This window comes from Corapipo altera, unplaced genomic scaffold (genome assembly GCF_003945725.1).
Source record: "Corapipo altera isolate COAL_440 unplaced genomic scaffold, ASM394572v1 67, whole genome shotgun sequence".
Lineage (NCBI taxonomy): Eukaryota > Metazoa > Chordata > Aves > Passeriformes > Pipridae > Corapipo > Corapipo altera.
This window is the reverse complement of record NW_020884906.1, coordinates 2,844,551-2,868,021: the sequence shown is the minus strand read 5'-3', so window position 1 is coordinate 2,868,021 and position 23,471 is coordinate 2,844,551. Positions and strand designations below refer to the sequence as shown.

General features: G+C 39.1%; 1 protein-coding gene across 3 annotated transcripts in view; it reads left to right on the top strand.

Moving 5' to 3' along the window:
- The window catches only part of SFSWAP (splicing factor SWAP), a 30,039-nt gene extending 16,342 nt beyond the window's left edge, over positions 1 to 13,697 (top strand). For all 3 annotated transcript variants that reach the window (XM_027651987.1, XM_027651988.1, XM_027651989.1), the window contains exons 13-18: positions 431 to 621; positions 8,212 to 8,477; positions 9,761 to 9,886; positions 11,942 to 12,112; positions 12,685 to 12,757; positions 13,274 to 13,697. In XM_027651987.1, coding sequence (XP_027507788.1) covers positions 431 to 621; positions 8,212 to 8,477; positions 9,761 to 9,886; positions 11,942 to 12,112; positions 12,685 to 12,757; positions 13,274 to 13,339 — 893 coding nt within the window. In that variant the 3' untranslated portion in view covers positions 13,340 to 13,697. The remainder of the gene's footprint in view (positions 1 to 430; positions 622 to 8,211; positions 8,478 to 9,760; positions 9,887 to 11,941; positions 12,113 to 12,684; positions 12,758 to 13,273) is intronic.
- Positions 13,698 to 23,471: the final 9,774 nt, after the last annotated feature.

Genomic DNA, 23,471 nt, shown 5'->3' with positions numbered 1-23,471 from the left:
TAATATCAGCTAGTTGGTGTTTTGTTACTCTTATAATGCAATGCCATTAAGTCTTCTTGTGGGTTTTTCTTGTTACTAGGAAAGGACAGAAGGGTATGCTGTGTGAATTGGAATGAAAAGATGTTTTAAAATAATCAAATTGCCCCCATTCCTCCCCAGGGCCTGTCATTTGGGTTCTTCTTAAGTTCAAAAGTTTTTGCTTCCCCTGTACTGCTTTTCATCAAGCAAATGATATATCTGTGAATTAAGATGCTTGGAATTTCCTAATTTCAATCTGATATATCTTTATCATGTCATTGAATGGATGTATTAGAAAGGGTTGAGAATGGCTGGAGAGGCTGTTTGCTGGTTTGTGATATTTTTGTGTGTGTTTGTTTCAAGGAAAGCCAAGTTCCCCCAGAATTACTCTCTGCTTAATTGTCTTTCTTAGCAAAGCAGAAGCTAGAGGACAGATTAGCAGCTGCTGCAAGGGAGAAGCTTGCACAGGCCTCCAAAGAATCCAAGGAGAAGCAGCTACAAGCAGAGCGCAAAAGGAAAGCTGCACTGTTCTTACAGACCCTGAAAAACCCTCTGGCAGAGGCAGAAACTGAGAAAATGGAAGAGAATTCCTTCAGTAACGAGGTAAGCAGGAAATAAATTTCTCTTTTCCGTAAAAAGCTGTCAGGAAACTTCCCTGTGGAGTGTGAATCTGACAGCGTGTTATGGATTTGACTGAAGAGATGGAAGGTTTTCGAAATGGGGAGAAATTTGAATTTTAAACACTGTTAATCTTTTTCAGTTTTCTTACATATGTCATCTGTCATTAAAGAACTGGTAGAGAAATGTGCTGCACAAATTCTGAGGTCAGTTAGCCAGGTACAGAAAGGAAAAGAACCTTCCACATTTTAACTCTGTACTAGTGGTCCATCTATTAGAGTGCTCACCTGTCAAGAGTGTTGGGATATCAGTTATGATGCTTATTTAATGTGTGTATTGGTGAGTTTGATGCATGTTGCAAATACAAACACTGTTGGGAAGTAGAACCTCAGTTTCCTGGGTTTGGAATTACATTGCTTCCAGGAAAGGCAGTAAAACAAAGAATCCAGTTGCACTAATCAGGCCAAATGTCATCTCTGGATACAGATAGAAAACTTTAGATATTGATTGTGACAGACTGGTTACAAGAACAAATGACATGGCTTTCCATCATTTTCTTTCCCACAGAAAGAATTCCAGTACCTAACAAATAATTAATTGCCCAGTTCTCAATTTTTTTCTTTTTTTTTTTCCAAATAAATCACGGATTAGCCATGAAAACACTTCCAAGAGAACAACTGAAAGGGACATACCTGCAGTTTAGCTGATCCTTAACAGCACAGAGTAGCAGATGTAAGAATTGTGTGTGGTCACATCCCAAAAGAGATCTGCTCTGGGTTTCTCATTGCTACTGCTGACCAATTTTCCCTGACACAAGTGTTCAGTACTTCTTCTCAGTTATATATTGAAGACTGAATGCAAAGAGACAATGACAGTGCAAAACTCCCCAGACTTGCAGTTCTGCTCTCCTTCTCAAGGGAATTTGTCAAGGACAGATATTTCTAAGCTAAGGTTCTTTTGATATTTTTCTTTAAGAGAATGCCTGAAATAACCAGTGACAGCTGACTCTTTTTCAGAAGAGCAGATGAATGTTCTTGCTCACATCTGAACTTACTGAAGTTCTAAGCTGAACTTACTGAAAAGCAAGTGAACTTCTCAACAAAAAACCACTCCCTATCCCACTTCTCAGTAAGCTGATTTTCTAGAAACTTCTTTTTCCATCTCTTGCATATGTACAGTTTCAGAGAAGGCATCTGTTTTTTCTTACACAAAAAATTCCAGTGTAGTTGGTAATTTTAAAATAACCAGTTTCACTGCTTCTTACCAATAGAAATGGTTTGGAGGTGCTTTCTTTATTAAAGGGCTTATTTAGAATTTCAGTTATATCTTTAAAAGTTTCTGGTGTGACTTTGCTTTTTTAAAATAAAATTGGCTGTTGCATTGGGAATGCTAGTACTGTTTTAATAAACAGTCTAAAATGCCATCCTGTCTTTGGAAGTAATATTCTACTAAGTGTGGTGTGCTTAGTGGCACACTTATGTAGATTTGTGCCTATAGATTTTTGCATATAAAAGCTTATTTTGGAACGTGGATGCTTTTCAAGCTGTCGTTCCATTTGCCATATTTGAAAAAGTTTCCACCTCCATTCATTCCAAATAATCTGCCTTTTACTCTCCTTGCCTGCTTTTGCCTATTTGTAACAGCCCATTTGAGTTGAGAAATTGTGTTGGTGAAAGATGAGTGAAATCATATTGCAGACTTGTTAACCCCTGTTTTATGTACCCTGAGAATCCAGAAAGCAGCATCATGATGTCTAAATCAGCTTGTAAATAAATACATACCACTGGTTTGGTTTTTTAAGCTTTTTTTCAGTTGTGTTTCAGAAACAAGATGCATTTGAAAACAGTCATTGCAAAAGTAACAAGAGGGTGGCTGCAGTGGCTGTAATAAAAAGGAAGTATGGTAAAAAGGTGAGAGAGAAAGACGTGTAAAATTAGTTTTGTAGTTTGGCCAGTGGAACTAGTTGGGGAAATTAAATCAGAAAATTAATTAGTCTGAAAACAAAGGGAAAAATTAAATATTTGCATGCACTGAAGATGTCATTTACTGTGTTTCATCTCCTGTTGTGGGGGAAGGAACATCCAATGAGGAGTCTAGGAAACAAAAGATTGATATGCACTGGTCTTAGAGTTAATGCAGTGGTGTGATTTTTTGTAGCTTAAAACGTGTCTCAGAAACTGAGTAATGACTGGGATGTATAATAAAGAGTGAAGGGGAGTTGAGAATGTCCATGGGAGGTGCATTTTTTCCATGACACTGCCCCAGCCTAATAGCTGTATAAAAACTAGTAATGCTCTTTGTGTGTACACACAGTGTACATTTGTGCTGAGAATCCGTTTATCACACTGTGCAGAAGTGCATTAAATGTGCAAAGCTTTTGTGACCTCTCTTGGATTTTCCTGATACCTTGTATATCATGAAAGAAAGGCTGGTACTGAGTATACATTATATCTGTGAATCAAATCGATTCTTCTAACTGCAGGTAAAGGACAGTCAATACCATAGAACAGAGCACTTTTAAGCTGGTTTGGCTTCAGCTGAATCTTAAAAATAGTCAGTTCTACGTTTTCCATAGCTGAATTATTTCTTTTATGTGGTTTCCTGTTTTTCTTTTAAGTGAAATGAAGCATGAGAAAGAAACAAAAAGGCTGAAAAATGAGCTGGAGCAGTGAAGCAGCACAGCTTTTCACAAATGGCTCCTTGCTGTTCTTGCATGCATTATTACAACAGTACAGTGGTGCAGAATATTTCCTCAAACCAGTAGCTGAGCTGAGCTGAGCTCAGTTTCCACAGCTGAGCAGGTCCCAGTGACCTTGTGCTTGGTGAAGTCTGTGCCCTTGTTCAGGACGTGGGTAAACAGTGCCCGGGTGACATTTCCCTTCTTGTGTTTACATGTATAATTCAGGTACCCTCTTCTGGAACAAGAAAATCACACATCTGTCAGTGTCACTAAAGAGGAGTTGCTGTCATTCTGCAATGAGAGCAGGTTCCTTGTCCTACAACACCAGCAGCTTGTGTTCTCAACAACTGCAGTTCTAGACATGCCAAGCTGGAGCCCTCCAGGTTATCTGGAGTGCTGCATTGAACTGCTTTCTTCATTTAAAACCAAGTAAAGGAAGGTGTTTCATAATCTGAAATGCAACTATTATTCAAAATTCTTAAAAATAATTGAAATTTTAAACCCGATAAGATTATATTTGTATATCTTTGGTAGTAGGCCTTGGTATGGATTATTCTGCTAATCTCTCATATTTTATCCTATGTCAGAAATGTTTTAAGGCTGATGGTGCTTTGATAGGCATGTAAAAGACAGTTGGTTATACCCAAACTGTTACCTTGGTGTCCAATTTAAACAAGAAGAGAAATCCACAGTCATGATGCTGCAAAACCAGACAAGCACATGATTTGGAAGTGACGTTATTTTAATGGCTTGTCCCAAATGTCATCTGTTGTCATGCCTCTGAATATAAACATTCTGTGGCACAAAGCAAAACTTTTCCTTCTTTTGGCTCTTTCATCTTCTCTGTTTTGAAGCCCTGTTTTATCATTTGTTTCTTTAGATGGCTTGTCCTTACTTTTGTCCTGTATGTAACAATTCATTTTTTTTCCTGTGGAAAGTAGTCTGTTTACGAGTGAAATAGAAGTGTGCCATGTTTAAAAATGAGATGCTCTTCTAGTTTTGTCAAGCATAACAAGGTAATCAACCACTGCAGACAGTGCATGTCTTTCACACTGATTGCTGGAGTTGATCCTACTTTTTTAGCAGTGGACTGCAGATACTGCTGCATTCCTCTTTTTGGAAAAATAATATAAACACCATTCTACGTTTGCCTATTTTCTTTATGTTAATTTTTGAGCAAAATGTGGTTGTCTAATGAAAACCATCCAATAAGTAGTTAAAGAAAAAATGCTTTAGAATATTTCAGAGCCATTCACTTCTTTACTTTTTTTTTTCCAGAGTCTAGAGGTATCTATATATTCTGTTTAGCATGAGAGGGGAAGATGAATTTGTTTTCTTGTAAATCTATCTGTCCTTTTGAAAAAGCAAGATAAAGGAAAAACATAAAATGTCACATACTAATTTGGCATTTGGGGGATGGATAACTTGATGGCATTTGGAAATTCTTTTTTATTGCAATAACCAAAAACTGCACGAGACTTGTAATTCCTCATAGTATAAATTCTTTAATGATAATTTAACAGGGAGAAAAAAGGTAAATATCAGGATCTGCCATTTTAATTAAGATAGGTGAGGAGTTAAGAATGTTTATGTGTTGATTTTCAGTCTTCAAAGCACTCAAGATACAAAGGCATATTGATCCTTATAGCAAACTAATTCACAGCCACTAGTTTCTTTGCAGTTGGCCCTTCAAAACTGAGGATGCCAAATTTTGGCTGGTTTTGAAGACCTTACCATGGTCAGTGTACTGGCAGTAGCTGGGTCTCAGTGCAGCACCTTAACCCTGATGAAACTGTTGAGTCTTTGAGTATTGAATTTGTCCTATAGGAAATATTTTTATCTCTTCTGTTTAATAATTTTGGGCCAGTTTATTGAGATTAGAACTGACAAACGTCTAAAAAGATGTAATTGCTTACTTTATTGCACAGAGCAATAAATACAAAATGTAATACACTCCTATTTCTGATGGACAGTTGCTTATTAATTCTCAGTCAGGGAATACTTCACCAGAAGCTTTGAGGAACCTGCAGTAAAAAAAGATACAGTGGTAGAAAAGAATCTGGAGTTTTTTCAGATTTTACTGAAGTAAAAGAACTATTGATTAACTCTTTCAGTTCTGATCTAATATAGGATTCAAACTACTGGAAAAGAAATATTAGCCAATTATAGAAGTGTTAGTAATGTTATGGACAATGCTCTTTGCCAGTTGGTTTTGTTTGAACATACTAGTGTTTTGTGCTGCTGCAATGAGCACATTTTGGTTCACTTCTAATTTTGGCTTTGTGTATTGATTAAGTAGTGTAACCCCAGAATAACTAATGTATGTTCTGGGCTTATGAATACTGCAAATATGCAAATGACTTATAATGAACCGAAGTGCTCGTTTCTGTTCTCATATAGCTATAAATTCTCCTTATTATAGAGCTCTTTCCTAACCCATTCCTGCTAAACAAGAGTTGTTGAATCATCTTTTAGCATTATTTTAGTCAGGCTTGCTTCAGTCATGCAAATAAAATGCTGAAGAACAACTCTGCCAGTGAATTTGTCTGTCACTGTAGCATTTAGTAATGGCCAAAAAAATGTGCTGTTGCTCAAAATGGACAGACAAGTGAGGTTCAGTGAATGCTATCTGAACATTTGCAGTTTAACTTCTTAGAAGAGCTCAGAAAAAATGTCAATCCCTTATCCCTTGAGATGCATAATAAAATTCATCAGGTAACCAGTTTGTTTCCATGCTTTCCAAAACTCTTCAGCTGAGCTGCGAATTGGCAGAGCCTGGTCAGTAAAGCAGAGTGTTTCTGCCTTTTGGAAATGCTTCTGTGCTTGATGTGGGTTTTTTTTTTTTTTTCTTTTTTTAAATTATCTTTTTCTGCATTCATGCCTCCAATTTGAATTCCCATTACCTTCATTTGCCTGGATCAGCTTCCACTGGTAAAAATACAAACCACTGACAGCTTTGTCTCTTTGCCAGACGCTCCAGACGGTTTATTTTCTTTCCAAATATTTTTACTCATCGGCATTATTTATACACCTAGAAACTTTCTTTGTGGCCTAGCAACTTGCTGACGTGCTTTCACTGAGCTCTGTTCTGCTCTGATGGTGAATCAGGTCATTTTGCTGGTGCTTTTTTAGTTTGAAGGCAACCAGAATTGCCACCTTTGTTCAGGTGATCATGTCGTTGTGACCTGACAACTGTCACCGGAGCTCCTGGGCACAGTGAAGGGGGGGGTGACATCCCCTTGTGTGTCACCTGTTGTGTTTCACTGCAGAACCTGCATATTCACCTTGGGGTAGCTAAAGTTACTTCTGTGTGGCTTTCCAAACGTGGTGCATGAATCTCCAACCATCCTGCAGCTTCTCAGGGATATCTGAGCACTGTCGCTCCTTAGTGGCAGCTTCCCGAAAGCCAAGGAGAGCCCAGGGTGTCAGCACTGGATGCTTTTGGTGGATACATAGCAGGGCTTGGCATTGTGGGGTTTTTTTTTTGTTCAGGTTGCTGAGAGAATCTCTGTATGAGGCACAGGTAGATGTGTCACTCATTTCTACCTCTGCCAAAAAGGAAGTTAATGAGAGCTTGTGTTTTATGTGGCCAAATGAACTTGGGCACCGAAAACCATTGGGGTTTTCTTCCCTCTCTTGTTTTCCTCTTAACTCTACTTTGCCTACAGCTATTTTGTTTCAAGCTATTAGAGGTGTCTACTTCAAGGCAAACTGGGCTATTACATATTCAGTAGTGTTCAAAGCACAGGATTAGGTGCTGTATAAAGACATGAATAACGTTGTCAAGGAACAAAAGTCAGCAGTGGTGGCCTCTTAGGAAACTCTGAAGTTTGGAGAGGAGGTGTCTGCAGTTACATGTGGAATATGTGAAATTGGAAATGGGCCTCTGGTAAACCAGTCACTCAAATGATCATGCTGTAAAATGTTTATAATCTTTGAAGCAAACTACCTTAGTACTGCCTTATTGCTGCTTTTGTGAGTGTTGTGACAGCAGTTATTAGTTACAGCACAGAAAAGTGTCACAGCTGTATAATGTGAAGCAGAGCTGGCTTTTTGACTATTCAGATGTGGCCAGTTATTGCCTTGATGCATTCATGGTAGGAGAAGGGCAAAAAGAAAGGAAAAGATCACCTGATTCTAATTTGGTTATTTCAGGTTTTAATGTGTTCCTTTTTATTCCAGTCATGGTGAGTATCCTTGTATCAAACAGTGAAAGTGTCAGACCAGGTGGAGCAGAAATTATGACAAAGGGAACTGATTTCTCCAGTTGCCTTGAAATGGCAGCTGGGGGAATGACAGGCTTTGAAATGAAGAGCATATCTATGATGCCTGACTTGAATTGTTCCAAGCAAGGTATTGAGCAGAACTCTCTGGGGTACAAGCTGATAATTTGAAAATGTCTCAGTGTGGTTTTGCTTAATCTCCTGCAGTTGGAATTACTCACTGATCATCAGCTGTGCATGGACCTGTTTTGTCTTTGAGATTAACAATTTTTGTGGTCTTCCCAACCCTTTACATTTGTTTTGCAGAGTTCAGAAAGAAAACTTAACTTTGAATGTCAGAAGTTCCTGATTGTATTTTCAGGTTCATCCTTTTTTACTTAAAGGGGATAAGTAGACTAAAAGACATCTGATAGCACTCACTTTTTAGAACACATTTCTTCTAAGAACTAAAAATGAAAACTTCAGAACTATGTCCTAGTTAAGCTGACAGTCTTAGCATGCATATACCAACTTGCATATGTATCTTTGGGGAACTGTACAGGCCTCTGTTAAATTCTGCTAGATAGATGTTTTTGAAGATGTCAGCCTTATTTATGCACACTTTACATAATCCTCATGAAGCACGACTAACTTGAAAAGTGAACACTGTTCTTTGTTTATCTTTGATTTCAGAGTGTCAACAGTATACCATGTCCTGTGACTGCAGTCAGAACTTTACCCACCTTGGAAGTTAAACAAGCAGAAAGGCCTTCAAGCAGAAGCAGGGATCTTCCCAGGGATGAAGAAAAGGAGAAGAAAAGGAAAAAACACAAGAAAAGATCTCGGTCAAGATCTCGATCACCATTCAAATATCATTCATCATCCAAGTCCAGGTCTAGATCACACTCAAAAGCAAAGCACTCACTTCCCACTGCCTACAGAACTGTCAGGCATTCAAGGTGGGTTTGGAGACCTAACATATTCTTTATGTTCAAACATACTGTTTATGTTTGGCTATATATCTCTTTAAAACTTTTGGCTATCAATTGGCTAACAAGCTTTTTTGCTGTATATCTCTTGAAAATATCTTTGCACTTCTTCCATTACATAAGCATTGGTACAGTCAGCTTGAAGGCAATAAATAAATATCATCAACTGTGGCAGGTCTTGGAAAGTGGTTTTAATGAAATAATGAATCGTTAATTTCTAGTTACATAATGCAATAAATTCTTCTTCACTCTAGTCTGTAAAATACCTGGTGATAATATGTAGGGATGTGATGATAGCAAGAAGAGAACTTGGCTAATAAGTTTGTGGCTGTTGCTGGAGCAAAATAACTAGACATATTAAGATAGGGAATAGAGAACTGGATGGTTGAACATCAAAGCTCAGAAGGAAACAAAGCAGTTGGGTGGCATGTGAAAAAATATGATGGATGCATTGCAGGAGAAATATGACAGGAATTCAAGAAGGGTGAAAACAGAGTTGATGAGGGAGAGACCACAAGAGTGTAACCCAGTTAACTCTGTATTTAATCATTAACGAGATTAAATACATTACATTGATTATCCAGCTATAAGATGATATATATTGTGTTACATTGATACTGTTAATTGCATCTAAGCTATTTGGGTTTAGGCACCTTGAAAGTTTGCTGTCTGTAAAATTTGTCACATCTGAATACCCTGTCACAGAGCAGTCCCTGTATGTGTATGTGCTGCATGTGGAATCATACACTGCTTTCCCTTTGTGGCCATGCCTCTGGCACATGCTTCTTCCTGAACAACAGCTTCCAGCCCCCAATGGCAGTGTGCCAAAATTTCTCATCTTATATATTCTGTGTGCTTTCCTTGTTTGTTTAACTGCACTAACAGGAGTAAGTGTTGACACGTTACAACCTTTTGGTTTATTCTAAGTCTTTGTTGCCACAAAAGGTGGCTGGACTAAAGGAGAACTAATGCAGAAGTTGTCATTACAGACAATACCAAAAAAATAATTCCTTTTTTTTTAACTTCCCTGTTGGGAGTGAAAAGCAGTGGGTAACTTCATCTTAAAATGTCTTGAATGGGCAAGAAATTTTTATGCAGCTGACAAGTCTTGGAGACTTAATACCCCGTGTTGGTATAAAACAGGCATTTGAAAGGTGTTATACCTGCATTTGGTGACAGCACAGTTCCACTGAGGTAGAAGTAATGAAATAAGTAACAAAAAACAAACTTCTGAGTGTTTCTTCTCTGCTCAGGTCCCGCTCCAGGTCGCCCAGGAGAAGGGCTCACAGCCCAGAGAGGCGGCGGGACGAGAGGAGCGTTCCCACGGCCTATCGGATCAGCAACAGTCCTGGCAACAGCAGGAAACGGCCCCGCTCCAAGTGAGTGTGCCCAGGCCTGGAGGGGGCTGGGACCTGGCACACTTAAACATTGCCTGCTGTACTGTGGACTCCCTGGCTAGAACTTACCTTTCTGTGTTCTGGGGGTTTAGTTCGGTAGGGAAAAAAAACTTCTGTGGAGAAAATATAGTAATAGAAGCACTTGTTCTTCTTCCCTGTTCTTGCATGTGTTTGAACATCAAATGTACAACCACCCTGGTGAGTGTTGATACACTGCTGCCTCCTGGCCATGGGAACTCAGGTTCTACTTGGAATGTCATGTTTCCCTCTTGTTGGGTCATTTTTTTCATGCTGTGCTTGTGCAAAGCTGTATGACCTGCACAGGTCATGGTGCAAGTGTGCTGTCATCTTTCTTGACATCACATCATATCTGCACAAAATAAGGGCAACTCCAGTTTAGCAAACAGTTTGATTTACATTTTGCAGTTATTTTACTGACGGAGTGGAACGTGAACTATGAATCAAGGTACCTTTTTGGAGAGCACATTGCATATAGTCTGTTTTAAGCTCTTATTACCAAAAAGGCATTTAGTCTTTAAATTGTTTCTGCATGTCTCTTGTGGAGTAAGAAGCAAAGAGATCACTTTCAGCTTTATTAAAAAATTCCTATTGTTTCTTAAGATAACTTTCCATCTCTTGACAGCCTCTAATTAATTGATGTGTTGTAGGTATAATTGAAAACTTCATAAGTGTACTTCAGTGATACAGTTTTTAACATTCATCAAGTGAAGATAATAGAGGCTTCTGTGGAATTCAGCATGCAAATTTGGTTAAGCAGAAAAGATATGGAAGCTTAAAATGTTTCTCTTCCTATAAACACACAGAAGAATTATTTTCACAGCCCTGTGCTATTTTTAATGCAGTGTTCATGTGTCTCCTGCTTGACCATTCAGCATTTTAAATCATAAAGTATTTTTAGAATTATGTCACTCCAAGTTGTAAAAGAAAGGAACAAATAATGTGATACTTAAAAGATGGCTTAAGGTTTTACAGTGTTCTAAGATGTTCTAGAAGCTTCAACACCATTCTTCTGAATAGACTTCTAGCAGTACACACTAGAGAGAGATGCCTCCAATGAGGTATTGCCTAACTCTAATTAAGGCATTACTCTAGTTATTCTAATTATAGTAATATCAATACTGGTTTGTAAATCATACAGACATAAGTTCATAACCAGGTAAAAAATTTTGATAGTTCTGTCTTTAATGTAGTACTAATTGAATTATCTTCAGGCTTAATATTGCCTGTGAGGTGGGTACCTCTGTTCCCTTTCTGTCAATAATGAACATATCAGGTGCCCATAAGCCCTTTGTTTCAGCTCTTGTAGTGACAAATATTTGTGTATCTCATTTCCAAGTTGCAAACATTTTGCACTTGAGACATGTTGCCAGGTCCACGTTGGTTTGAGTGCAATACAGCAGGCTGTTGATAATTTTGAGCCTGTGGTTTGTTGCATTGCAGGCTGGATCACAAGGAAAGAAATAATTTCTTTTCAAAACCAAAGAAACCATGGATTTGCCTGGTGCATGTTTTACATAGCTATGGTTCCATGTTTTTGTTTATTTATGAACTAGGAAAATTATAAGGAATATAAGCTCTTATAATTCTAATTACATTCTCAGTGTCTGATGTTTTTTGGGAAGAAACTTCCCTCTAACCAAGTTATTCTGCAAATCTATGAAAGGCTTTTTGCTGTCACCCTCCAAGCTGTCAAATACCAACCAGTAATTCCTTTGTACCACGAAGCAGCATTCCAAGTGAGAACCTCAGGAGTTAGTAGTTCCCTAATGTAATATGTTAAAAAGAGCTTCTGAGAAAGTATTTTGCACAACTATAGAAGTGGAGCACTGGGGTGAGACTCATGGGTAGGCTCTGTGAACAAAGATTTGGGAGGGGTAAGACTGATGCTTGCTGAATGCATGAGAATATCCTGAGGAAGAGGGCTATGTCATCTTTCAGAAGTGTGAAAAGTATCTTGAGCTGAGTCAGTGTAATATTGCTTTAAATATCCTTCAGTATAATATTTTCTTCTCACAGAAGTCCCCACGAAAAGAAGAAGAAGAGGCGGTCTAGATCACGTACCAAATCCAGAGCCAGGTCTCCCTCACCATCCACGTCACCAGGCAAACCATCCACACACAAAAATTCTGTACATTCAACTAGTGTCTCTCCTGTGGAGAGTAGGGAATCCAGCCAGGAACGCTCCAGGTACCGTGCCCTGTTACTGCACCACTGCAGTGCTGCTGTCTCTTGGCTGTGAGTGTGTCCTTTGACCAAACCTGGGGTGTGTGCAGTGGGTGCATATCAAAAGGAGAAGGCACTGGGAGCACAGCACCGTGTGCATCAGTCTGATGAACATCTGGGATCTCTGTCACCTAATGGAGTAAACATCTCGACGTGCTCTTACAGTAAAACTGGTGCAGAAAATTCTGCAACCTCATTCTGAGTTAGGAATTGGAAACTTGCTCTAAATGGGATAACTCTTTGAAGTAGAACTTTGAGTGGTTTGAATTGTAACGCGTGCACAAGATTCATAATTCAATTATTTCTACAGAATACAGAACAGGCCTGTAAAAAGATTCCCAGGCTGCTCTTCAGATGTGCCTGATCAGTTGTATGAGTGACTCTTCTGACTCTCACTTATGGCTTCTAGCTGAATGAGAGAATGGTTGACTTAACATGTGAGAGAGGTGTACAATAAAACCCAAAACTGTGGTGGTGAGTGAAATGCATTTTTAAAATATTTACTCTAAATTTCTAATCCTTTTTTTATTTTTTAGGGGAGTTTCTCAGGAAAAAGATGGCCAAATCTCTTCAGCAATTGTGTCTTCAGTGCAGAGTAAAATCACTCAGGTACAAATAGATAAATTCAGAATATGTCACTGTCATGTGTGAAAATGCCTCTGCTGTGTAGATTTTTGGTTCAGCTTTACAAAGCAAGCAAAGAAAGCTTTCTGTTATGGAGTAATTGTGACATTCACCTCTTACCAGCTCTTTTGCTTTTTCTTTTCTTTTTTTTTCCCTTTTTTAAACCTCCAGTGGTTAGTTGTGTGTTCATTATGGGAGGTTTTTTAAAGGGTTTTTTCCATTTCAGTTGATGCGATTTCTGTGTTTTGTTGTGTAGAAACTGCTCTAAATATTTATGCAGAGCACTTTGTAGCATTGTAGTAAATCCCAACTTCAGTTTCTGTCATAGGAACTTTCTCCAAATTACTTCACTCATTTAGCCTAGGGACTGTTAACATTTGATGATCAGGAATCCAGGTTTGCAGTGTGACTGGAACATAAACTACCCCTTTCATGCAGGTTTTTGCAATCACATGATTTAACTTAGGCACCCACTGATCATTTTCCTTCTATTTTCTACAGGATCTTATGGCCAAAGTGAGAGCAATGCTTGCAGCTTCCAAAAACATCCAAACTAGTGCCTCCTGAGACCTGCTGAACTGATCGACAAGAAATTGTGTGAAAAAGAACAATTGAAAAAAAAAAACCTGCCTCATCTCAAATACACAGCTGAGCTTGGCTCACTTGGTTCACAACTCGTCTGATTTACCAGAACTCGAGGAACTAAAACCTATCTTTCTGTACAGAAGCATCTCCTTGAAATTTCATGGAATTTTTTTCAGGCAGAATATCTTTGGAAAGTTTTTGGTTTTTGTAAATTGATTTTTTTGACTAATTCCTCAGTAACATTTTATGATCAGCAGTCTATATGTGTATATTTGTAAATACTCTGTTTCTGTGAAAAGTATTACACAATATTAAAGAAGGAGACATCTTTCATTAGCTAGTTTTTGTGGAGTCCTTAATTGCTTGCTGTTGGGTTTTGTTACAAATTAATTTGCTTTTTCTTTAGTAGGTTCTGCTTTTTAAAATGACAACTGTCTAACCTGTCTGACCATCTTAAGCTGAGAAATTCTTTTTATCTTCCTGCATGCACAGGGTGATCTCAGAAGAATGTTTGCTTCCTTGGATGTTAGTAGTGGACAGTTTTTGAACAAGGGATGTGATTTTTCTCTCCATGATTTAGAAAGATCTCTGAGCCTCCATCTGAAGAGCTGACCCTTTGAACTCAATAGTGGTCAGCAGTAACCTCATTGTGTCTTAATGTGCCTTGTTCTCTCTACTTAGCTACAGAAAAGAGGATATTTTTGGTCATTCAGCCAGCATCCTGTACAGAAATTCAGCATTTTTCTGATTTAACACCTTTCATACAGTTGAAAAAGATATTCACTACCTTGTGTTTTACTGACACAGAACTATTAACAGTGTTCAGAAAGCTTGTGGCCTCAGTTAAATGGCACATTTGTTTATTATGCACCCTTGTTGCATATGCTGAGGTTGTTTAATTTTTTAACTTAAATGTTCATAAAATGAGTACAAAAAGATGTGTGGATTTTACCCAAGCCTGCTTTAACAATGAAGAGTTTTTGTAATAGTTGTGTATTCAAAAGGTGCCCTTACTGGCAATTACCTGATTCTGTAAAGAGTGGGATCAAGGCTTTTACTTCTCCCTGAAAAAGTCTGAGATCTGTGGTTTTAGTGACTCATGGTCCTAATTTTCTCAAATTTCATAAAGAGTAGGTGGAGGTTGGAGACAGATTAGAGAAATTAGTGTAAAGTTCACACTTACTCATACAGGAGTTCATAACTTACCTACATAGTACAACACAGATTAATAACCCCAATGCAAAAATCTTGTTCAAAGGAAGGGGAAGAGAAAGTGTTGATGTAATTTAAACTGTAAGTAACATGATGGTTAAAATGGTCATTGGCATGCTACTGGCTCACTTGGAATGCAAGCACAGTATTTAAGCCATGGGAGACATTAATCAATCAGATTTCTTTTCAATTTTTGGTCAGTGATTAGAATTTACAGTACAAACAATTCAAAATGCTGTGTCTGCTGCAGAGAAATTTCATTGTGAGCATAAGTGGTGATGAAGCAGAGCCACCTAAATGGCAGTGCAGAATCATATTATCCACCATTTACCTAATTATTTCCAAGTTACTTGTAATGCTTTGACTAGGACAAAAATAACTTCCTACCAGTACTAGACAGGCACCATTTCCTCTGCACATCTTGATGAAACAGTACTAGTAGAGACAGATAAAAAAGGACATAAAGTAAATTTCGTAGGCAGCTGTTGTAGATTGTTGTGCAGCGTTGAATTTACAGCAGCTATATTTTTCCCTCTTAAATGGAGTTAAAAGTCTCACCATGGTTAAATAATTGGCAGCTTGGATGCCAGTTGTTTGTCAAGCAATAGGAAAACAGCCCAGCTCTTTGATAAAATAGACTGGGCAGCTTGTTTCGCTGCTGCTTTGCAGATTTATTCTCTTTGGGAAGGTTGTTGCTTTAATGACTTCTTAAAATATTTTCTCTCCCTTTGAGCAAGTCTTTTTCTCTCTTTTCCTTACTCCCTTTTGTGGTATGCAGTGAGATGGAGCATTTAGCTACAGGAAAATTTAGATTAAACTGCATTTTTATACAGTCTTCATTGTTTACCAAGGTTTGTTTGCATTCTGCACTCTCTCATGGGGAGTTGTATTCTCTGGAATTTAAAAAGTAGCAGTGTTTTTATTACGTTATTACTTCTCTTTCCAACCAGAATGGACATTTTTACCATACTAAGGGGGCATGAACTGCTTTACCAGAATAATTCCTTTGTGTGATTTCACATTTAAAAAACGATGCAGCTTTTTTTGGTCAGTCTTCACAGGCACTGGCTGTGCTGTAACTGCTTGGAAATCCAGCACAGAGCTTGTGATCCAGTGAGTACAATTCCTGGGATACCAGGAGGATGTGTGACCAGTATCAGGAAAGTGTCTTAAAAACTTCAAACCGGAAAATTTTCAAATTTCTATTTTCCAGGGATGGATTTGCAGCACAACCCCTGGAAGAGACATCTCTGTGTACCCTTTATAGGACCCTGCCAAGCATCTGGGACCACAGCTCTGGGATTTGCAGCCACCTCCATCCATGGAAACCGTATGTACTCAATTCCTTGCAATGTTTCCTGTACCAAGGGGCCTAAAAAGGCCTTCCATCACTTGGCTGTATTGCCAGGATTTTGTTTCTGGTGGGAAATACATGAGGTTGTTACAACAGGGAGTTAAAAACTGAGAGCACTTCAGCTGGAAGAAAGCAGGCTCCGAGTAGCCCTGAGGAAGGAAGGCACTGTGGCAGCTCTGAGTTTTCAGCAACTAGTTTTAGTTTTTCAAATTTCTCAGTTGTGTGAAAACAATATAAAGTGAGATTGTTTTGCTTTAAATTCAGTCAAATAGAGAAATTCAGGCATCTCTCTATCTGTAGGTACTTTGACTTATTTCCTCTGCATGTGTGTAACAAACCCAGAAGGACTTGGAATGTTAATGTTGGATTTCCAAAGCACTTTGGAGTACACTTTGGAATGTGCTAGCCAGTCTTTCCTCCTTGTTTTGGGAGTTCCAGATTATAGTTTCAAAGATTAAAAAAAAAAAATTATGAGTTGTCAGGTTATACAGCAGAACTTTATTCCCTCTGTATTAATGCAGAGCAGCCTCTCAAAAACAAAAAAAACCCAACAACAGGAAGACAGTAGGGGCTGCCCAAGAAATATCAGTTTTCTCCTCTGGAGGTTCAGGTTCAAAAAAGTACTTCCAACTTCAAGTTTTGAATCACTAAATCATTTGCAGACACAAGTATTTGTAGGTGGTACAGACAGGCATTCTCAGGGATGGATGGCTTTGTGAAGCAAAACTAACAGCACAGAGGCATTGCTGCAGCAAAGGTCGTGTGTAGCCTTAGGTTCTGCATTTTTCTTTGTCAAATGGAAGTGAAATAGGTGAGTGTTAGGTGCTCATATACATCTGTGCTCCAATCCCTGGTACCAGTTTCCTTCAGAGCTTGTTTCTCAGTGCAGAATTCCAGTTCCTCAGCCTTGCCCAATGTGCCCATCCGGGTACAATCTTCACAGTTCAAGAGGTGAATTCATAACAACTTTTATGAAGATGCTATAATTTGAATTAATTAGATGTGTTTGACAGCTTCCTACTTGTCTCTTCAGTCAGCTGGTGGGTAACCCCTTGGGAATAAAAAAGGCCATCTCAGTATATGCTTCTTGGTTTTCTACAGCTGAAGAGACTTGGTTTCCTGTTAATGGTTTGGCTTTCAACAGTTTGGCTCTGTTGAGATGGATCTATGGTCTCTTGGCATTGATCATGATTTCACATCTATTGTCACTTGTAACTCTTTGTATCACAACATTTTTTTTGACCAATATTTTTGGAACATACACATTCTCTCTTGTGAACATTAGAGACAATCAAAGTTATATTCTTTATTTTTCAATGGGACAAAAAAAGCATTTGGAATTAATGGTTTTTTGGATTTAAGGCAATGACTGTTATCTTTTATGAAGACATTTGATTGGGAGATCCTATTTAGTTAAATTTCTACTTAATTCAATTGCATTTATCATCTATTCCTCTTCTCTCATCCCTACCCAGCAAGTAATTATATGAAGCAAAGAAGTAAAAGACCTGTGGATTGAGGTTAGTAAACTGCTAAAGCATCTTCTTTATTGATTTTCCTTTTGCTTCATGATCTGAAAGCATGAAATACAGCATTGAACTGATCTAACATTGTTAATTTTAAGATGACAATAACTTGGCTATAACATTATGAAAATTCGTTTGAAATTCTGATAAATGCAGCTCTTAAAAGTTGAAAGCTCAGTGTTTTATTTTTTTTTCCGGTTGTGATTAAATACAAACATGTTCTGAATATCTTGTTTTGCTTTCAGGCAGATCCTTCCAGCACCAAAAATGTAGTTCTCTGAAGTGTTACATAAAAAAGGAAAGGCTTTATTGGAGCATTTGGTTGGAAACTAAAACCTGCCTGCACACTTAATGAGGTTTCAGTCTTTCTGGTGGCAGCTGGTGTGGTATTGCTGTTGTTACTCTGTTTGAACCATGGAAGGATTCTTGATAAATCTTGATGCAGAGCATGTCTTTGCTTTTTGCCTTAATTTTCCCTGCTCTGGATTACACAGGAGGTGAATATACCCCTAAGTGTAATCCTAAAGCAAGTCGTGACTGTTTATAACAAATCCACTTTTACCTTCCAGTGAACTTGAAACTTCCACGGTATTAATTTAATATCTTTAATTTGAATGAAGATGATAATCTCTTGGCAACAATTAATCCTGAGCATGTAGCATGACAAACCTTATAAAAAACTCTGCCAGACCATTTTCAAAGTGCTGGTGATAATCTGCCATCTCTGGACAGCTGCCACACTCTCCTCAGGAGACGGGCTAGGACTTGTTTTTTCTGATAAGGACAAAATGCAATGGATATCCACATGCAATGGATACGAGCTGACAAACTCATTTTTCTCTTTAGGCTGAGTATTAAACTGATGATCTCAACATAGGGAATGTGCTGACTTCCTGTTGATATTTGGCAGTGTTATAGGTACAGCTGCCTGCTCGGGGAAGAGAAATCCCAGTGTGCAAGACTGGAGGAGGGCAGTGAGGTGCTGACTTCCCCAGACAGCACAGAGTGGTAGATGTGGTACCTTACTGCACTGAAACTGGCATTATTTGAGCATCTCAGATTTTTCTTGTCCTGTTTGCTGTAAAGTAAATTCTAAGGATGTATTCTTCCAGGGAGAATTCCCATACGTGCTCGTATTTCCTCTGTTAAAAAGTAGGAGGATTTGGGGTTTCTCATTAAAATGCAATCCAAAGATGTGAATCTGCAACATTCTTTATTAGGATAGCTGTGGTGATTGTGGCACTCTGTTAAATCACTGCTCTGGCTTGTTATAACAGCTTTATTTCTCCAGAAATGCTAAAGCTTGAAAAAAAAATACCCTTAACTAATCAAGAAACAGGTCAGAGGGTTTGGTATAACAAGGAAGGAAACAAAATCCGTAATCTTAGCTCTTCCTTTCTGAAACTCTCATAGTCTAATTCATTCCAAAGAAAAATTCATTTCGTAAGGACTGATGAAAAGATGAGTGTTTTTCCACCTTGAGTAGGGTAAGCAAGAGATGATATTTCAACCTTAAACTATTGAGACATTCAAAAGTACACTTCCACGGGACTTTGAGTGTCCTAGTTTATGCACAATGAAGGTTATAAATCACCAAGTGAAATGATTAAAAGATTTTTATCAAAATCATAAATTGCTTTAAAAAAGTGATGGGATGGGTGAAGCCTGTGTTACAATGGCATTACTGCAGTCCTTTCTCAGTAAGCTCTCTATGCTGCAAAAGAAGTTGTGACCTTGACCTTACCTAGAAACCTGCTCCCAGTGGATACTCAACACAGTGAAAAGACAGCTCTTCCAGAGGTATATTTGTTGCTGGAAACCTCTTATTGCCTTGGATTCTTATGGTAAACTATGTGGGATTTAAGTGTAATGCTGTCATAATGACAGACAGAGGAATAAAGGTTTTTTTAGATGCCCCAATCTATTGTTTTATGTTCCCAGAACAAAACACTTAATGCATTTGCATAATAAGAAGGCACCAGTTTACTCAGTTGAATCATGAATTGTGAAAGCCTTTGAGTTTGTAAGTTAATAGTTTTCTCGAAATTGCCATTGCAGAGAACAGATGATCATTATCCTTTTGTGTCCCTTATCTGTTTGGGCTCACACTGTCCCTGTGAGTTGTGCTGCCGTTTATCAGTGGGGAGATTTTTCCAGCTCGTCTGTGTTCTCTCTGTCAGGGCCCTGAATGCAGTAATAGACCTTAATGGTCCTGAGCAGCCTCCGGTGGGACCTTCACCCACTGACCCCAGCTGCTGTTCCTGGGCCTGGGAGTAGCTGCTCCTGTTTGCAAACACCCCAAGAACTGCCCATCCTAATCAGGGTGGAAATGATGGGTCTGCCTCTGCTTGCACATTGCAGGGGAAGCTGTCCCCTGTGTCTCTGGACTGACTTTGCAGAGGTATCTTAAGTGCAAAGGAGAATGCTCTCTGTCTTACCACAACAGGCAGTAGAAATTGCCTGGAAAAAAGACAGTAAACTAAAGTAGCTTTTATTGAACTCCTTCCCCTTCATAAAATATACATTTAAAATATGATAATATCCTATGTAATCTGGGAAATCTCTTAGCTGAACACTGGCAGCTTCGTGATCCAATTAAAACACTCCCCGAACACATCCCATTGCCAAAAACCTTTAATGCTTTAAACCTTTGTGCATCACGTAACAATTTGTCTTCAGTTGCATCCTCTGTTTGTACTTCTTGAATGGGTATAAGCTTGCCTGATGTTTTCTAATCAGGAAATGGTATAAATTGACAGCCTCAAGCTGTCATTGCACACAGGAACAGTGAGACGTGGATCTATTAATTCTGCCGAAGGAGCGCGTTGAATTCCTGCTGTTCATAATCTCCCCTTGGAACCAATACTGGCTAATGACTTTAATGGTATCGCACTTGGCAAAAATTAAACACATCTTTCATCCTTTCCTAAAGCTATTCCTGTTTTAAAGCACCGTAGGTAAGCAGGCAAAGTGGACAAAGAGTGATATTATCTGTTGAATTTCAGAGAATGCTGCAAAAATGAGTGAGCTGTGCTGGCAGATCTGATGGCGTTTGCCCAGAGTTTCTTCCCTGGCAAAGAGACTTTCACTCACTTCTGACAACCTAATGATTTTGATGACACCGTGATAGTTTTTTGAGCTTGGGTGCAATAAGTGGTGTTGAAAAGCTGTTGTTCACATACTGTGACAGGGAGAATTTGCTGGATTTTAAGGCCAGTGCAACTTTGCCAACAAAATGAAGCCTTACATCTTCAGAGGCAGAAGCAATTCTGTGTTTCCTTCCCAGGATAATGACTACTTTACATGGAGCTGTGGATAACAGGCAGTGTGCAATCAGACTTGCTTTACAGAAGTGGTTGAACTACTGGCCTTCAGAGTCATTGAACTTGCTTCCACGTTTGAAAACCTTCCCAGCCCGAGGCAGAGGTTATGATTTAGGAAAGCTGGGGGTATGCTTTCTGTAACATCTAAGTAGGTAGGTCCTTTTCTGTGGAGGGCAAATCGGTTGGATGCCGTTTTGTAAGCAGGGGTTTGGTTTAATTGCCTGTGTCTCTATCTGAAGCAAGGAGCAGTTCACTCTTGCTACGGATAAGTGGGTGACACCTCACAGAGAGACAGAAATAGAAGCAGCTATTGAGGACGTGCATGGGTGAGAGACCTCTGCTCTCTGCACTGGCTGCTTGCCATGAGGCAGGGGAGCACTTAGATTCCCCAGATGCCCAGTTCCAATTTGCTCTCTTGCTGCTTCAGTGTGCTGAAATGTCCCTGAAAGTTAGGGTTTATGTCTTGCTAATCTCTCAATATTTTCCTGGGATAATGCAGAAGAGCACTAATGTGGTGGTCTTATTCAAGCCACAAGCAAACACAAGATATCAACTATTCAATAAAGAAAGACTGTTCTTTGCTCTTATGCTTTAAGAATATGCACACAGTAAATATTATTATTTATCTTTAAAGAACAGTTATGTTGTGGAAAATCTCCATAAGTGGCCTGTCTACATGAGAAGAGAGAATAGAATATATTCTAAATATCAATTGAAGTAGTGTACAGTTAAAAATGGCAAGAACAGATTCAAATGGGTGTTACATATTGCATGTGGAGACTTGTTCAGGCTCAGGCAAACACAGCTGCCATCATTTGGGAAGTCAGACCATAGGTAAAGTTCAACCAAGTAGGGTGATGTCCAATTTCAACTCAGTCCAACATTATTCCACTAATGGGCACTTTTTTTTTAATATTCTAAAAGCCAGGTCGATATCTAGCAATAGAAGACAAAATTCTGTATTTCCTCATGTTCAGCTCAGACTTACTGATGTGCTTTCTCCTTTGGGAATGAAGAAGGGGGACCAGGATTACGATTCAGTGTTCACAGGTTTGAGAACCAAGCTGTAAGAAATGATCAACTTGGCACTTTCCCTCCTTTGCCAGTGGTCTGTAGCTGTGCCTGAAGGTGCTGCACTTGGCTGCTGTTCTTCATGCTTTTAAGTTACCTCTGCCCATTTCACCTGGCTGGAGAGCTCAAGAACATCTTGTGAAGTCTGAAAAAAGCAACAAGTTTGGGCAGCCATCAATTGATTTGATCCTCTCAGGGAAATACGTTCTTGGCCCTTTAAAAGGCTGGTGGCCAAGTATCTCCGTACAGTCTCTAATCTGCTGTTCTGTTTGTGAGTGAATCTCTGCTGGATGAAAGCAGATAGTTCCCACAGCCTTCTAAGTGCTTTTTTCCTTGTGGTATGTGCCTTCTGCTGGACTAGTGACTGACTCACTGATGACTGGTCCAGCTTGTTGCATTTGAAGTTGTACCCCGTGCTGAATTCTTGTGTTTCTAATGCTGAATACCTCAAAGCTCAGTCCTAACTCTGAACTTGACAGCCCATTCAAAATGCATTTTTTCAAGGTCTCTCATCATCTGAACACTGCAACTTTCAAGACCAAAGTTTTACAGCTTTTAGCCCTTTGCTAGTAATGAGTTTTACACCTTAATAAAAGCTTCAGCAAAGTAGGATCTGTCTGCAATTTCTGTTAAGTCACTGAAGAGTCTCTGATTTCATTCAGGCATTGTCAGCAGTACAAAAGCAGCTTCTCAACGGTCTTCTATAAATTAACTGTTGCCTTAAGAAACAGCTTCCCATTACTTGTTCTTGTATAGTTACTTTTCTAGCCCTATCACGTAGTTTGAGTTCAGCCTTGTTCACTCTGTTATAAAAAGCTCTTGATACCCTGTCTGTTGCCTCCACAGAAATTAGCAGTGGGGAGGTTTTGAAAACCTCCCTGAAAATGCCTGATCTTTGCAGAATGGGCTGTTTCTAAAATGCCTTCCAAATCTTCCTGTTGTTTATACCACAGAGGCCAGGACTGAGAATGATCTGGCAATGAAAAAAAAATGACATGTCAATCACACTTCCTTTTCTCCACCTTCTTAGAGGAGTATTTCAGTGTTCATCACGTAGCTGAACCCTCTGAAAAGCATTCCAGATGATCACTGGCTGTGTCAAATGATGCTGCCTTCTGTGGAGAGGTGGCTGTTTGCAGGACACAGCTGGAATTTGAGTTGTGTGGGTGGGTTTGTTAGATGTGGCTTCAGGAGAAGAGGGAAATGTTCCATATTTACCAGTCAAAGCCGTATGAAAATAAAGGTTAAGAAGTGCCCTTTGAGGACAGGGCCACTCACTGCCCTCCCACAGGGCTGGGAGGAGGGGATGGGGTGTGAAAAGATGCCCTGTGCAAGGTCTTACCTCTGTTTGCTGCACTGCTCGAGCACTTCTGCTGCTGCACACTGGCACTGAGCTCTTACATGACTGATGGGACAAATAACTTCAGGACTGCTTTGAGAAAGCAGTGCTGACAACCAGAAGATTCAGGGGACTTTCATTCTTTTAGGAGAGGAGGGAGAGGTGTGGGTTAAATCTGAAAGTACGTAGGCCTGGTTGAACCTGTGACTGTAACCACAGCTACCTGGAACCCTGGTTTTATGAAGAGAATGAAACACTGACATTGCAATGTAAAAATGTTCTTTTCAAA